Source organism: Pan troglodytes, chromosome 12 (genome assembly GCF_028858775.2).
Source record: "Pan troglodytes isolate AG18354 chromosome 12, NHGRI_mPanTro3-v2.0_pri, whole genome shotgun sequence".
Classification (NCBI taxonomy): Eukaryota; Metazoa; Chordata; class Mammalia; order Primates; family Hominidae; genus Pan; species Pan troglodytes.
Genome location: NC_072410.2, coordinates 75,774,303 through 75,789,577, shown reverse-complemented (window position 1 = coordinate 75,789,577; position 15,275 = coordinate 75,774,303). Strand labels below are relative to the sequence as shown.

The 15,275-nt window shown below is 46.8% G+C and overlaps 1 protein-coding gene across 3 annotated transcripts; it reads right to left on the bottom strand.

The window, feature by feature from the left end:
* Positions 1 to 1,072: 1,072 nt before the first annotated feature.
* On the bottom strand, positions 1,073 to 15,244 carry MCFD2 (multiple coagulation factor deficiency 2, ER cargo receptor complex subunit). Of its 3 annotated transcripts, none has more exons than XM_003308996.6 (4): positions 15,159 to 15,244; positions 8,197 to 8,351; positions 6,988 to 7,147; positions 1,073 to 4,764 (listed from the first exon to the last, which is right to left on the bottom strand). In XM_003308996.6, exons 2-4 carry the CDS (start codon positions 8,343 to 8,345, stop codon positions 4,633 to 4,635), a joined length of 441 nt encoding a protein of 146 aa, XP_003309044.1. In that variant the 5' UTR covers positions 8,346 to 8,351; positions 15,159 to 15,244; the 3' UTR covers positions 1,073 to 4,632. The 3 variants fall into 3 exon arrangements, with proteins under 3 accessions (XP_003309044.1, XP_016803982.1, XP_003309043.1); XM_016948493.4 differs by lacking the exon at positions 15,159 to 15,244 and adding an exon at positions 14,903 to 15,017; XM_003308995.5 differs by lacking the exons at positions 8,197 to 8,351; positions 15,159 to 15,244 and adding an exon at positions 14,903 to 14,991.
* Positions 15,245 to 15,275: the final 31 nt, after the last annotated feature.

Sequence of the window (15,275 nt, the reverse complement as noted above, 5' to 3'; positions counted from 1 at the left end):
TTTAGCACCTACTCTGTGCCAGGCACAGCACTAGGTGCTTTATCTACTTTCTCTCATTTTGCTAATCCTGTTAATCCTCTGCAGGTAACTTTTATTATAGTTATATTTTAGTTGAGAAACTGAAGTATAGAAACTTCAATGCTAAGAAACAGGCCTAGGATTTCAACTCAGGCATGCCTGAGTCCAAAGCTTGTGCTCTTTCTTCATATAAGGCTGCCTCTGCTGGATATACTTACCTCCATTTTAGAGAAAAGGAAACTGGGGTGCAGCGATGTTCCTTATACATTCTGAAGAATTCTTGAGGCAGGCTGCAAGAAGCCAAGGCCTCACGTGTGGGAGATAGAGGGCATATGCAGGGAAGGGCCCATCATGCTGTGTCCCTGATGTCCCAGGAACCTCTCCCATCAGGAGAATTTTTTATAAGGAAGGGCAGGCAAGGACCACAAAGGCCAGCATGGAATAGTTACTAACAGCAGCCAGCTGTGGAGAAGGAAGGTGTTCCAGCCTTGTCTGTTTGATGGGGTGATTCCACTATCTGAGGATCTGCTTCTCTCCCTCTCCCAGCTGCCAACAACTGGGAGCCCATTCACTAGATCCATCCAGAGGGGTAGTTCTGGATGAAGAAGGGTCAGTGCAAGGTCCGAGGGTCTCAGAGGGTAGGGAGGGAGGCAATGATAATTTCCTTTTAAAAGGCAGAAAAAAGTGTGTCTTCTCAAAATGCCAGGGGAGACTGTTTTTTTTGCTTGGGTCTGGTATGTTTTCGATAATGCTATCAAATTAAAAAACAGCTGCCAGACCAGGGGAAAACGCTATGCAGTCTCCTAGAGAATGGTGTCATAATCTAAATTTGACCAGAGAATGAAGATCCAAAAGTGATTTCATTCAGAAGAAAAAATGCCTAAAAGGGGAAAGTAACTTTGAATTCTGAGAATTGACTCCTGCAAAAGGAGCAGGGTATAGCCGAAGATAGTCACAGGAACTATGATAAGAGCAGGCACATGTGAACATTTATATTAAACACACCCTGCATGTGGCAGGAGAGGCTGATGTGAACAAAATCAACTGCTCGAGGTTTTGCTTCATCAGTTTTATTGGTCATATATCCAGAATTCATCATATATAAATCTTTCAAAATAATGAGCTATTACAAGAATAGTTTACAAGTCAGCTCTGACTGCACAAATACTTGACACAGGAAACCATTTTTACAAATACGTGTGTTTTCTTATAATACTGTAATAAAGAAAATAAGTCTGTATACATCTTATGACAAATTTTATAGAGTCTCTTTTTCCCATTCAATCATCGTTTCAGGTTTTCTATTACAAAACGTCCATCACATCCAATAAACCAAATTACAATCTGCTGCTGCTTCTCATTTTCAAATACTATAAAGATTCACACTGTTAAAGGGTTTTTTGGGTTCCTTTTCTAATCTTTCCTGATTTGAAAAGAATCCATGTATCTAGGCTAAAAGAGGTAACTTCAACAATATCCCTCTTGACTAGAACTTCTATCTGATTAATCATTGTTTTGGTGAATTATCTTTTCACTTCCTACTTAGGCTAGGCCAGGTGGTAGTTTTACCCCTTCTGATAAAGTCCTGACATTCCTAATAGTTCCTAAACTGCAAATAAAAAACCCTAGAAACGAGTGAAATAGAAAAGAAAGCTAAAACACTATTGATTAGAGAACACACTCAAATTCAAGGTCTCTCCCAGGTTGAAGAAGACAGAAAAGCAATAAAGTATAAGGATGTGGCAGTAGTTGTATAAAATACTGAAAATCTGAAAGAGTCATCACTTAAGCCAGTAGTGTATCATTTCCAGAATGTCAGAGGATACAGAATCTTAGACTCTGTGGCTAGGCTGACATTCTTATGCTGTGGCTTTGAAATAGCCTAATAAATATCCACTTGCCCAGAGCAAGTAATCATTTAGGCCAGGGGAACTTTACAGAATACTGACCATGTTTACCTGAAGAGATAGGAACCACCAGGGCAAACATTTGGCATTCACTCCACTTCACTGTTACTGAAAAGCATCCACTTGGCAAAGCCTGTTGTTTTACTTTTCAGGTAACGTGAATTAAAATTAAGAAACTAGCAGTATTCTACTACAGTCAGGTTCCTGAGTACTCAGCTCCAATTATCTAATATTCTTGAAAGGATGCTGATATGGTTTGGTTGTGTCCCCCCACAAATCTCAACTTGAATTGTATCTCCCAGAATTCCCACGTGTTGTGGGAGAGACCCAGGGGGAGGTAATTGAATCATGGGGGCCAGTCTTTCCCGTGCTATTCTCGTGACAGTGAATAAGTCTCATGAGATCTGATCAGTTTATCAGGGGTTTCTGCTTTTGCTTCTTCCTCATTTTTTCTTGCCACCATGTAAGAAGTGTCTTTCGCCTCCCACCATGATTCTGAGGCCTCCCCAGCCATGTGGAACTGTAAGTCCAATTAAACCACTTTTTCTTCCCAGTCTCAGGTATGTCTTTATCAGCAGCGTGAAAACGGACTAATACAGTAAATTGGTACCAGTAGATTGGGACCTGCTGAAAAAACACCCAAAATGTGGAAGTGACTTTGGAACTGGGTAACAGGCAGAGGCTGGAACAGTTTGGAGGGCTCAGAAGAAAACAGGAAAATGTGGGAAAGTTTGGAACTTCCTACAGACTTGTTGAATGGCTTTGCCCAAAATGCTGATAGCGATATGGACAACAAAGTCCAGGCTGAGGTGGCCTCAGATGAAGATGAGGAACTTGTTGGGAACTGGAGTAAAGGTGACTCTTGTTATGTTTTAGCAAAGAGACTGGCAGCATTTTGCCCCTTCCATAGGGATTTGTGGAACTTTGAACTTGAGAGAGATGATTTAGGTTAACTGGCGGAAGAAATTTCTAAGCAGCAAAGTGTTCAATAGGTGACTTAGGTGCTTTTAAAGGCATTCCCTTATAAATAAGGGAAGCAAAGCATAAAAGTTTGGAAATTTGCAGCCTGACCATGCAATAGAAAAGAAAAACCCATTTTCTGGGGAGAAATTCAAGCCAGCTGCAGAAATTTGCATAAGTAGCAAGGAGCCTAATGTGAATCCCCAACACCATGGGGAAAATGTCTCCAGGCCATGTCAGGGCAGGCCCTGACATGTGTGTGCAGCCTAGGGACTTGGTGTCTTGTGTCCCAGCCACTCCAGCCATGGCTGAAAGGGGCCAACATACAGCTCGGGCTATGGCTTCAGAGTGGAAGCCCCAAGCCTTGGCAGCTTCCATGTGCTGTTAAGCCTGCAGGTGCACAGAAGTCAAGAATTGAGATCTGGAAACCTCCGCCTAGTTTTCAGAAGATGTATGGAAATGCCTCAATGCCCAGGCAAAAGTTTGCTGCAGGGGAGGGGCCCTCTCAGCGGCAGGGGAGAGAACCTCTGCTAGGGCAGTGCAGAAGGGAAATGTGGTGTGGGAGCCCCCACACAGAGTCCCTACTGGGGCACTGCCTAGTGGAGCTGTGAGAAGAGGGCCACCGTCCTCCAGACCCCAGAATGGTAGATCCACCAACAGCTTGCACCGTGCACCTGGAAAAGCCGCAGGCACTGAACAACAGCCGTGAAAGCAGCCAGGAGGGAGGCTGTACCCTGCAAAGCCACAGAGGCAGAGCTGCCCGAGACCATGGGAACCCACTTCTTGCATCAGTATGACCTGGATGTGAGACCTGGAGTCAAAGGAGATTATTCTGGAACTTTAAAATTTGACTGCCCTGCTGGATTTCAGACTTGCATGGGCCCTGTAACCCCTTTATTTTGGCCAATTTCTCCCATTTGGAACAGCTGTCTTTACTCTATACCTGTACCCCTGTTGGTATCTAGGAAGTAACTAGCTTGCTTTTGATTTTACAGGCTCATAGGTGGAAGGGACTTGCCTTGTCTCAGATGAGACTTTGGACTGTGGATTTTTGGGTTAATGCTGAAAAGAGTTAAGACTTTGGGGGACTGTTAGGAAGGCATGATTGGTTTTGAATAGTGAGGACATGAGATTTGGAGGGGCCAGGGGTAGAATGATATGGTTTGGCTGTGTCCCCACCCAAATCTCAACTTGAAATTGTATCTACCAGAATTGCCACGTGTTGTGGGAGGGACCCAAGGGGAGGTAATTGAATCATGGGGGCCAGTCTTTCCCATGCTATTCTTGTGATAGTGAATAAGTTTCACAAGATCTGATGGTTTATCAGGGGTTTCCACTTTTGCTTCTTCCTCATTTTCTCTTGCTGCCATGTAAGAAGTGCCTTTCACCTCCCACCATGATTCCGAGGCCTCCCCAGCCATGTGGAACTGTAAGTCCAAGTAAACCTCTTTTTCTACCCAGTCTCGGGTACGTCTTTATCAGCAGCATTAAAACAGACTAATACAGATGCTTGAAGCAAGCCCTTGTCCAATAAGGTATTTAATAGCACTTAGGGACTATTAGATGTCCCATTTCTCTTCTCTTTCATTTCTCTTATCTCTTCTCACCCCAGTGTAACGAATCGCTACAGGTTTTTACCAAAATGCTGCAGCAGTAGTTGGAAATGAGTTATTTTGCATTACGAAAGTGTTCAATCACATTATGACGGGTCACATTTGTATATAACCAGGAGATGGCCAAATAACATCTACTGCAGTGATTTTGCAAATTCAGCATAGTCAATGTATCCATCATTGTTCTTGTCATCATCTCTCAAAACACCATCTATTATGTTAATCAGTTCATCTTCGCTCATTAGTGGTGCCTGTTCACTCCCTTCCTACAAAATACAAATTAGACAATGATGAGTTGCGCATTTTACCGGAAGAAGTGCTTAGCTAACGTCCAAAATATCCATGTTCTTTCATGGCACTGTTTGTTTAAAAAAAAAAAAAAAAAAAGGAAAAACAAAACAACAAAATATCCACGCTCATATGTGTCCAAAAACTTTCAATGGAGTATGGGGCTACTTCTAGGTATCTAGATATATATAGACAGAATATGTATTATTGAGTCAATTTATCATAATCCAGTTTAGAAATTACATTTGCCAGTTAAAAGAAGGCCCTTCAAAATAGGCTTTTGCTTATTTGTTTCATTACGGCTCATTCTTCTTTAATTGGAAAAGTGCCATTCCTCCTGAGGGTCAGCTCTGTGCACAAATTTGCCTGACAAAATAGAAACAGTGACGAATTGGACAACAAGTTGGCATCAAAACAAGAGGAAGAAGGCACTGCCCATCAGCAGAACCTGTTATGATCTTTGAGGAGAAAGTATTTCCCATGCTCCAAGAGCAGGGGTAGTGGGCTGAGGCTGTTCACATCCTTGGCTGGTTCTTCCTTTGCCACATCTCCCACATTCACCGTTCCCTCTCCTATCACCACCACTATCCTCATCTGCCAGGACTGCTGACCCCTAATTCCTCCGCCTAACACTAGTCTCTCCTCATATCCTTCAGTCTGTCTCCCATAGCCAAGGATCTTCCCTAAACAATGCCATTCTCCTGTGCAAAATCATTCATGCTCCCTGCTGCCTTCAAACCTCACCTGCACTCCTAGCAGCCAATGTAATCCCACTCACCTAGCTAACTTTGCCTTGCTTCCTCTCTATAGAGGGCAGTGTGGCAGAAGGGGAATGACATTAAATGTGGAGGCACAAGGATTTTTTTTTTTTTTTTTTTTTTTTTTTTGAGACAGGGTCTGACTCTGTCACCCAGGCTGGAGTCCAATAGCACGATCACAGCTCACTGCAGCCTCGACCTCCCAGGCTCAGGTGTTCCTCCCCACTACCCTCCCACCCCCTGTCACCCCAGCAGCTGGGACTACAGGCAAGCATCACTATGTCCAGCTAATTTTTGTAGAGACGGGATATCACCATGCTGCCCAGGTTGGTCTTGAACTCCTGGGCTCAAGCGATCCTCCTGCCTCAACCTCCCAAAGTGCTGGGATAATAGGCATGAGCCACTGTGCTTAGCCTGGCACAAGATCTTGATTTCAGTGTCTTCACCTAGTAAATGGGAGGGTTTTGTTTGTTTTTTGTTTTCTGAGACAGGGTCTCGCTCTATTGCCCAGGCTGGAGTTCAGTGGCAAGATCGCAGCTTGCCACAGCCTCAACCTCTCAGGTTCAAGTGATCCTCCTACTTCAGCATCATGAGTAGCTGGGACTACGGGCATGCACCACTGAAAATGGAAGTATTAACAATGCCTGCCACTGCCTACTCAAGATGTTGCAAAGATCCAAGGAGATCTCTAACCTACTTGAAAGGGCTTCAGAAACTTTGGAGCACCATACAGTATCACACAAGCCCTCAATTACTGCCACGTCCCTGAATCCCTTGGTCTCAATTCACCATTCTTCCCAAACAACTTCTCCCTTGCTCTGCAGTTTGAATACGGTCTCTCTTTTAGGCACTGATTCTCATACTCTGGTGTGTAACAGAAATGCCTGTAGCACTTAAAGATACAAACGCCCAGCCCTGGGACTTCTGCCTCAGCAAGTTATCCTTTGCGGGAAGGATCGTTGGACAGAAAGAGGCAGAACACAGAAGAGAAAGAAGCAGCAGCACCTTTTTTTTTCTTTTCTTTTTTTCTCTTTTTGAGACAAGGCCTCACTCTGTTGCCCAGGCTGAAGTGCGGTGGCATGATTATGGCTCACTATAGCCTCCACATCCTGGACTCAAGCAATCCTCCCACCTTAGCCTCCTGAGTACGTAGAACTACAGGCATGCACTACCAGGCCTGGCTAATTTTTTAATTTTTGTTTTGCTTGTTTTGTAGAGACAGGGTCTCACTATATTGCCAAGGCTGGTCTTGAACTCCTGGCTCAAGTGATCCTTCCACTTTGGCCTCCCAAAGTGCTGGGATTACAGATGTGAGCCACCATGCCCAGTGAAGAAGCAGCACTCTTGGCACATAAGGACAACACAAGTCAACAAGACTGGGGACCAAATTAACAAAGGGAAGCCTTTCTGTGATACAGTCCCCCAAGCCACTGCCAGACCTACCTCCTTATGGACATGAGTGATGGCTGTGGAGAGTTCTAAGCCATCAAGCAAATTATTGCCATCATAATCATGCATTTTGAAGTAATGGAGCTGCAATTCTTGTGGCGACATCTCCGCCTCTGGTTTGTTGATGACACCTTCTAGATGCTCCATGATATGCCTAAAAATCAACAGTCAGGTTCAGGCCAATTGACAGTACTGGGATCATGCTGAAATCTTAAGGACTCTGAAAAGTTCAAGATCTTAAACTTCCTCCAGCTCAGAAAAACAAACACCAGCAGTGGCAGACCACACTCGAGGATTACATAGAGATAGACAAGGCCTTGAGAGGAGCAGGAAAAGTCAAATAGACCATCTGTTATGCTGGCAGGATTAGGGTATTCTTTCTTCTTTATTATTAGAATTTTGTTATAACATTTTCAGGCCATCAATTTAAAAATATGTCTTTTAAAACATTTTTTTTTTCAGACAGGGTCTCACTCTGCCACCCAGGCTGGAGTGCAGGAGCATGATCTTGGCTCACTGTAGCCTCAACTTCCCAAGCTCAGTTGATTCTCCCACTTTAGCCCCCCAAGTAGCTGGGACCATAGGCATGTACTGCCACATCCAGCTAATTTTTTGCAATTTTTTAATAGAGACAGGTTTTCCCTATATTGCCTAGGCTGGTCTCGAATTCCTGGGCTCAAGCAATCCACCTGCCTCAGCCTCCCAAAGCACTGGGATTACAGGTGTGAGCCACTGCACCCAGCCTTAAAAACAAAGGATAACCGAGTATAATGCGTGAGGCTAACTGGCCCAAGACAAAAGCTGCAACAAATGATTCAATGTTTGAATGTGTTGATTTAAAAAAGGTCTTGTTATAGTCAAGAAACCTTAGCTATTTTCTGGATTCTGCTACTATGACTGTGTATGTGTACCTGTGTGTCTATTTGTATGTGTGTATGTCTGTCTGTGGTGAAAAAAAGGAGAGACTGGATTCAGGCAAGTAATGTGTCCCATTTGGGCCTAAAGATCTTCCACTTGTGATACAATGATGAAAAAAGAATACCTGACTTATAGGTGGCAATAAGGAATAAGAATCACCCTTGAAGAATGTCAAGGAGCCATAGAAACAGGAAGAAGGAAAGGAGGACTGAGCATGCCCTTGCCGCTGGCTCAGCTGCAGATGATGGGGAGGCCACTGGACCACAGCCCGGGCTGAATACGTACTCTTGGTCGTGCACTGTGTTCTTATCCAGGCCCATGCTGCCGGGTTGGGAGAAGCTGGCTGCAGGCTCCTCAGCCCTGGCGCCTGGGGCACAAAAGGCCCAGAGCAGGCCACACAGGAAGGGGGTTCTGAGCAGGGATCTCATGGTCATCAATATCTGTGAGATGGGAAAAACAGAAGAGGAAGGCAGAGCATCAGAGCAAAGGTTTCGTTCAGGGCTTGACATGGTATGATCCTGGGAAACCTGATGAAGCAGTAAGGTTAGGAAGAGAGCTTGTCAAACAGGGCCCAATGCCAGCTCTGCTTTGAGACTGCGGGATGACCCTGGGCACTCCAAGTCACTCAAATGGCAGGGGAAGGCTCATGAGGTTTCCTGAAGTGCCTGCAGAGTGCCAAGCAACACATGAAAGCTTGAAGGGACTGGAAGATTATTCTTGCCTCCCAGAAGCTATGGTCCACTGAAAGAAATATTTTCCATCAAGAGCACCAGGAAAGGCAGCCAGCAAGTTATATCAGATTATCAGAGAAAGAGAAAACCCTCTAGGAGTTCAGGTGAAGAAATCTCCTCAGAGTGGAGGAAAATCAGAGAAGGCTGATTGAGCTGGTGACACTTCAGCTGGGCCTGGACAGATATGCAGGGACTGAAGGACCACAGGAATGGTGGGAGCAGAGTGGCAGGTGCCCACAAGCGGGAAAGAAACTACAAGTAGTTCAGCTGGGCTGCAGCCTAGAGGGTAGGAAGCAGACAGGACAGAGGTGGCTCCAAGGGCTAGACAGGCTGTACTGGACATGGCTTTGCACACTAGGCCAGGGCTTGACATCTCCTGCAGAGAAAGAGAGGAGAGTCACTTACAATTCATGAATGGGAGGTGAGATCAGAGCTTGGTTTCAGAATGACTCATCTGGCGGCACAGTGGGGAAGGCATGAAGTGGCAAAAGCAAGACTAGAGGCAGGAGCATGGTAGCCAAGGGAAGTGGTAAGGCGGGTCAGATCAAGGTCTGCGGCAGTGGACAAGGTTCTGTACCTCCTGGGTGGTGACAGTGCAAGTAACTTAACCACAGTGAGCGGGCACTGGAAAGAAAAGTTACAGAGAAATCAGGATGCCATCAGGGACTCCCAGGGTTTGGCCACACTTGGAATTGTGGTCAATAAGATGACAGTCAGCTACAGAGCAAGCTCTCGGAGGGCAGGGAGAACTTTAATCCCACCAGTATTACCCGCCAAGGGTCAGGCAGGCCTTTAATAATTGTTGATTCAATGGAAAGTCTTGGTCTGTCCTAGGGCTGACAGACTGACCTCAAAAAGGAAGGTGAAGGACAGCCAGGTGACCTACATACAAAAACAAAAGACCTGACTGAACACTCACTTCCCAACAGGCAAAACAGATTCTGCTAGATAACAAGGCCAGGGATTTCTAACAGGCCAATTGTAGTCCACAGCCCCAAACCAGCAGTGGTAAAGACAAACCATAAGGCACTGGTCATCCCCTTTACATGCTATACACATGGCTCAGCTCAGAAGCTGCAGCTGTCTCTGTGCCTGGGGCTGAGAGGTAGAGGTGTTATAGTCCCTCTTACCCATCCTAAAAGGCTCTCAGGGCAGAACCCTGAAAGTGTGAGTATGCCACCCTACAACACTTAGAAAAATTTCCCAAATCCATTTTTCCCATTACCAGTATTGCTTCCCATGGCCCCCTCCTTAAAGGGGACAATAGTCACTGGGATGTCTAACTTCCAGGATAGGCCAGGCATGGTGGCTCATACCTGTAATCCCAGCACTTTGGGAGGCTGAGGCAGGAGGATCACTTGAGGCCAGGAGTTTGAGATCAGCCTAGACAACACAGTCAGACCCCCATCTCTACAAAAAATAAAAAATTAGCTGAGAGTAGCAGTGCACCCCTATAGTCCCAGCCACTCAGGAGGCTGAGATAGGAAGACTGCTTGAGCCCAGAAGTTCAAGGCTGAAGTACACTCCAGCCTGGGTAACAGAGTGAGACCCTGTCCTCCACCACCAAAAAAAAAGAAGAAACTTCCAGGGTGCTAAAAAGCACCTAGAATCTAGTCTACTTCTAAACAGTGACATCAAAATGCAATCTGTCTCAGACCTTTTATTTTTTAATTTTTATTTTTTTGAGACAGAATCTTGCTCTTTCGCCAGGCTGGAGTGCAGTGGCACAATCTTGGCTCACTGCAACCTCCGCTTCCCAGGTTCAAGCAATTCTCCTGCCTCAGCCTCCCGAGTAGCTGGGATTACAGGTGCATGTCACCACGTCCAGCTAATTTTTGTGTTTTTAGTAGAGACAGGGTTTCACCATCTTGGCCAGGCTGATCTCGAACTCCAGACCCTCAGGTGATCCACCCGCCTCAGCCTCCCAAAGTGCTGGGGTTACAGGCATGAGCCACCTTGCCTGGCCACCTCAGACCTTTTATATCCGTAGTTTAAAAAAAAAAAAAGCAATATGTCATACGTAATAGGAAAGAATGCTCAATATATATTGAATGAAAAAGAACAGGCTGCAAAAAAGCGATAAAGAATAATACACTTTTGTAAAATAAAAATGTGTATTTCCTACACAAACTAATAACAAAGATTATCTTGAGACATGAGATTAGAATTGTGATTTTCAGCTGGCATGGTGGCTCATGCCTGTAATCCCAGCACTTTGGGAGGCCGAGGCGGGCGGATCACGAGGTCAGGAGATCGAGACCACCCTGGCTAACACGGTGAAATCCCGTTTCTACTAAAAATACAAAAATAAAAATTAGCCAGGCGTAGTGGCGGGCACCTGTAGTCCCAGCTACTTGGGAGGCTGCGGCAGGAGAATGGCATGAACCCGGAGGTGGAGCCTGCAGTGAGCCGAGATCTGCTACATTTTTTTATGAATATGTATTCAATGTAATCTATCCCATAATTTTGTCCCAATACTATATGGATCGGATACAAAAGGAGTTTCCGGTTAATTCTTATCTCCACAAAATAATTCAGAAACAGTCAGAAACTACACTTCCAATTTTACCAAATAAAAGTGCCCAGACCTTGCCCAGGGACAGTGGCTCACATCTATGATCCCAACACTTCGGGAGGCCGAGGCAAGCGGATCACTTGAGGTCAGGAGTTTGAGACCAGCCTGGCCAACATGGCGAAACACGTCTCTACTAAAAATACAAAAAAAAATTTGCTGGGCATGGTGGCGTGCACCTGTAATCCCAGCTATTTGGGAGGCTGAGGCACAAGAATTGCTTGAACCCGGGAGGCAGAGGTTGCAGTGAGCCAAGATCACACCACTGCACTCCAGCCTGGGCAAGAGAGTGAGACTGTCTCAAAAAAATTTTTTTAAAGTGTCCAGACCCTGACAAGGCCACTGCCACTGTACCTGGTACCACAAAACAAGGTTTCAGGTTGCTCCTAGGAGTGACTGCCTAGGCCATAGCAGAACAACTTGTTCTGACCACACATCTTAGAGTTCTGGGACAGGAAGGATCAGAGAAGGGAATCAGGCTCCTCCCAAGCCTTTCAGACTCATTTACATCAAATGTCTCTTTCTCCAGTGAGGTCTTTTCAATTCCAAGTCTGGTGTAAGGTATTCGTCCTGCAGGCTCCCAAGTGCTTCCCTTCAGAAGGCTCCCGTCCACAGCTGATGACAGCTGCAAATTAATTCTTTTTTTTCTTTTGTTTTCTTGTGTGTGAATGAATTCTTGAAAAACTGCCTGATTACTTGTCAGTGCCCCTTGCTGGATGGGCTTCGAGAGGACTTGGACTGAATCCACATTCCCATTATCAGGCACAGTGCCTGGAACAGAAGCTGCTGGTTCTTAGCCTGTGTGCCATGGTCCTTGGGGAGCTGAGGGGATTACCACCTTTGCAGATATGCTGCCAATTTTTAATGTCACTGTAACTGAAGATGAAACTTTTCTTTTGGAGATATCTATCATGGAACTCATGGCACCATTTCCTCCAACTATGTGATTGGATGCTTAGTATATCAATTTGGTGTGTGTGTGTTGGGGGTGGGGGAAATTCTATTTAGATAACACCAAAAAGCAACCAAGTGATTAATCATATAGTAACTATGAGTCCAAAATATCCCTTCTTTAAGGGAGGTGGGATAAAGGCCAAGAATCACTGATTTTGAACTTGTCTCATTTTGGTTTGCTGTTGCAGGTTTCTAATCATTGGAATGCAACAAAAGCCAAATCGATAAACATAAAGAAAAAAATTCCTCCAAGTGGTACACTGAAAACAGGGAATCGGGCTGGGCATGGTGGCTTATGCCTGTAATCTCAATACCTTGAGAGGCTGAGGCAAGTGAATCACTTGAGCCCAGGAGTTCAAGACCAGCCTGGACAACATGGTGAGACTCCCTCTCTAATTAGAAAAAGAGAGAGAGAGAGGAAGAAAGGAAAGAAGGCAGGCGAGGGAGGGAAAGATAAAAAACAGGGAATCTAACTGCCACCTAACAAATTAAACTGCTGACAGTCAAGAGAAAGCATAAGCAACTCCCTCTACCCAAATAACAGGTTGCATCATCCATGCTCTAACTACTTAGCTCAAGGCCATGGGCAAACAGCCTGAAGATAAGCCCCAGCCCACTGGCCTTCTTTAGGAAATTATAAAGGCCAGGCTGAAGAAAAACCCAACGGAGAAGAAATTTCTGCAAAGGGACTTCAGGGCACAACCCATACCTTGAGACAGCCCTCACAAGGCGCAGCCTCAGTCCTGGGAGGGCAGTGCTGGACCATCAGCAGCAGTGTGCCTCCCAGTGCCTTGGCTGTCACAGTGCTCCCCTCCTGCTCTGCCAGCCTCTTCCTGTACCACAGCCTCCGCTCCTACTGGTTCCATCTGTCCATCTCCAACTTCCTTCCAGGACAGGTTCAAATGTCACTTCAGGATTCTTCCAGCCAAGACCAATTGCTCTCTCATCCGACCTCAGTCTCCAGCCTCTCACACTCATTTGACCTGAACATACGATCACAGGTTGTTCTCCTTTTCCATTTTTCTCTTTTCCTCCCTCTCTGAGAGTCAGGACCCTCTCTCTTCTGGCTCTCATTTACCTTACTGATCTCCTCTGAGCTGACCTGGCTCATCGCTGAATCAGGGAAGTGAGTCTTGGCACCTAGGTGTATTGTTCCCTATCCCACAGCGGATCTAGCCTAAGCTGGAACTTCCTTTGGAGGCTTCCAGTGGTTTGACCTGGCCCAACCCTTTCTTCCTGGTGTGTCATCAGTCCTATAAGCACTAAGAGTTTGGGGCCAGCCTTCCTGTCAGCAGCTAGTAGCAGCTTCTCCCTCAAGGGGCCCTTGGTTAAGAATTCAAACCCAAAGCAGCCAAACTCACCAACATCCAGACATCCTGTACCCACAGCCAATGCCAAAGAAAAACTGACCAGTACTTTCTCACTTACCCCTGTCATGGTCCTGGAATGAAGGCAAGAAAATAACCAACTTCCTAAGCTAAAGAAACCTCTACACGGACTGAGGGTTGAGAATTGGTTCTGAAAAAGCAGGCATTTAATATTAATAACTTGATCTATTTGTTCATCTAGGGAGCCCAAGGAGCACCCATGCTTCATTTATACATTTAATGACCGTACTAACAGCACAAGGTACTGAAGATAGTACTATGACCTTGACAAACTCCTCTCACACAGATTACAACCTGGTAGAAAAGAGAGACCGGCAGGCAGACACCCATGGGGTACCACGAAATCCCCAACTCACACCTGAAATAACACATGAAGGATAAGAAGGATTATTTCAACCAAAGGACAGTGCCTCAGACATAACGAACCTATTGAAGGAACATGTAAGCCCAGAAGGAACTTGTTCTGATCTAAGAGCCAAAAAAGATTCAGTATGGTTGAAGACACAGTACAGTCGAGACAAATGAATCTAAAGTTAAAGGAAGACAGGTCATGAAGGGCTTTGCAAGCCCCGTTCAAGAGCTTGGAAGAGCAATGAGAATCCACCAAAGGGTGGTAAGGGAATGGGGGGACGCTTCTGGTGACATGATCAGATTTCTGTTTTAAGACCATGGCTGTAGCCTCTCTGTATAGAACAAACTACAGAGGATGAAGAAGAGATGCAGGGATCATCAGGAAGACCCCGAGGTAGTCCAGAGAAGAAAAGCTGGCCTGAACTAGGTAGGGCAGGGGGATGGGACTGGAGAATGAACGTATCCAAGACAGCTTTGCAAGGGATTCGATGTGGGTGGGTAAAGGAGTCCAGCAAGTGAGAATGATGCCCAATTCTGGCTTGGGCACCCGGGTGGATGGCCATGCCCAGAGAGGGAATACAATAGGAGATCAGCTTCCCCCGCCGGGCCCTACAGGACTTGTGGTCTCCCCGAGAGGGGGAACAAGGAGCAGAGGGAGAGTAAGGCTTCCGGCCCGCTGCTTTTGGGCCGGGCCAGGAGCAGTGTCCACCCGACACAGCTGGTCCCACAGGCCGATCCTCGGGCCCCCAGGGACCAGGGAAGGCGGCGGAGATCTGCCCAGCCGGCCCCGTCTGGCTCCAGAGCCCCCGGTGGGGCACAGGCTTCCGCCCCGGGAGACAGGCCGTGCTCCTAGCCGGTTAAGCGTCCCGAGACGGCCTGGGAGCCCAGCCCCCGCCCCCAGACTACTCCTGCCTCTCATCTTGAGCCCAAGCCTCCAGCCCACAGGAGAGGCGCCGGGATCCCGGCCGCTGCGGAGAGTGCGCTAGTTCACTCACCCTTACGGTCTCCGAAGCAGACGCGAAGCCCTCCAACGTGAGCCTCACCAGCCCCCGTCCCCAAAACGCTCTTCCTCGGCTTCGCCCCGCCCCCGCCCCCCCCGACCTGCCCTGCGCACGCGCGCTCCCTGCCGTCCGCCCATTGGCGCCGCCGGGCCCCTCCCGCTGGCGGCGGCGGGCTGTGAGAACGGCTCGCGTGAGTCCACGTGTAATGGGCCCGCGCCCAGCACTGGCGGGACTGACGCAGTTCTTCTACCTGCTTTCCCAAGGGTGACACTCGGCTCCACTCCAGTTGGGCCGCTGGAGGCCCTAGGGGCCCGGCAGGTTGCTAGGCAACGCCGGAAGCCCTCAGGAACGTAGTTCCACGTGCGAC

Coding starts and splice junctions, on each gene's coding strand:
- MCFD2 (XM_003308996.6), bottom strand. CDS start 8,345: ATGACCATGAGATCCCTGCTCAGAACCCCCTTCCTGTGTGGCCTGCTC. Junction 7,148..8,196: donor AACACAGTGCACGACCAAGA/GTACGTATTCAG, acceptor GTTGATTTTTAG/GCATATCATGGAGCATCTAG. Junction 4,765..6,987: donor TCACTCATGTCCATAAGGAG/GTAGGTCTGGCA, acceptor TGTATTTTGTAG/GAAGGGAGTGAACAGGCACC.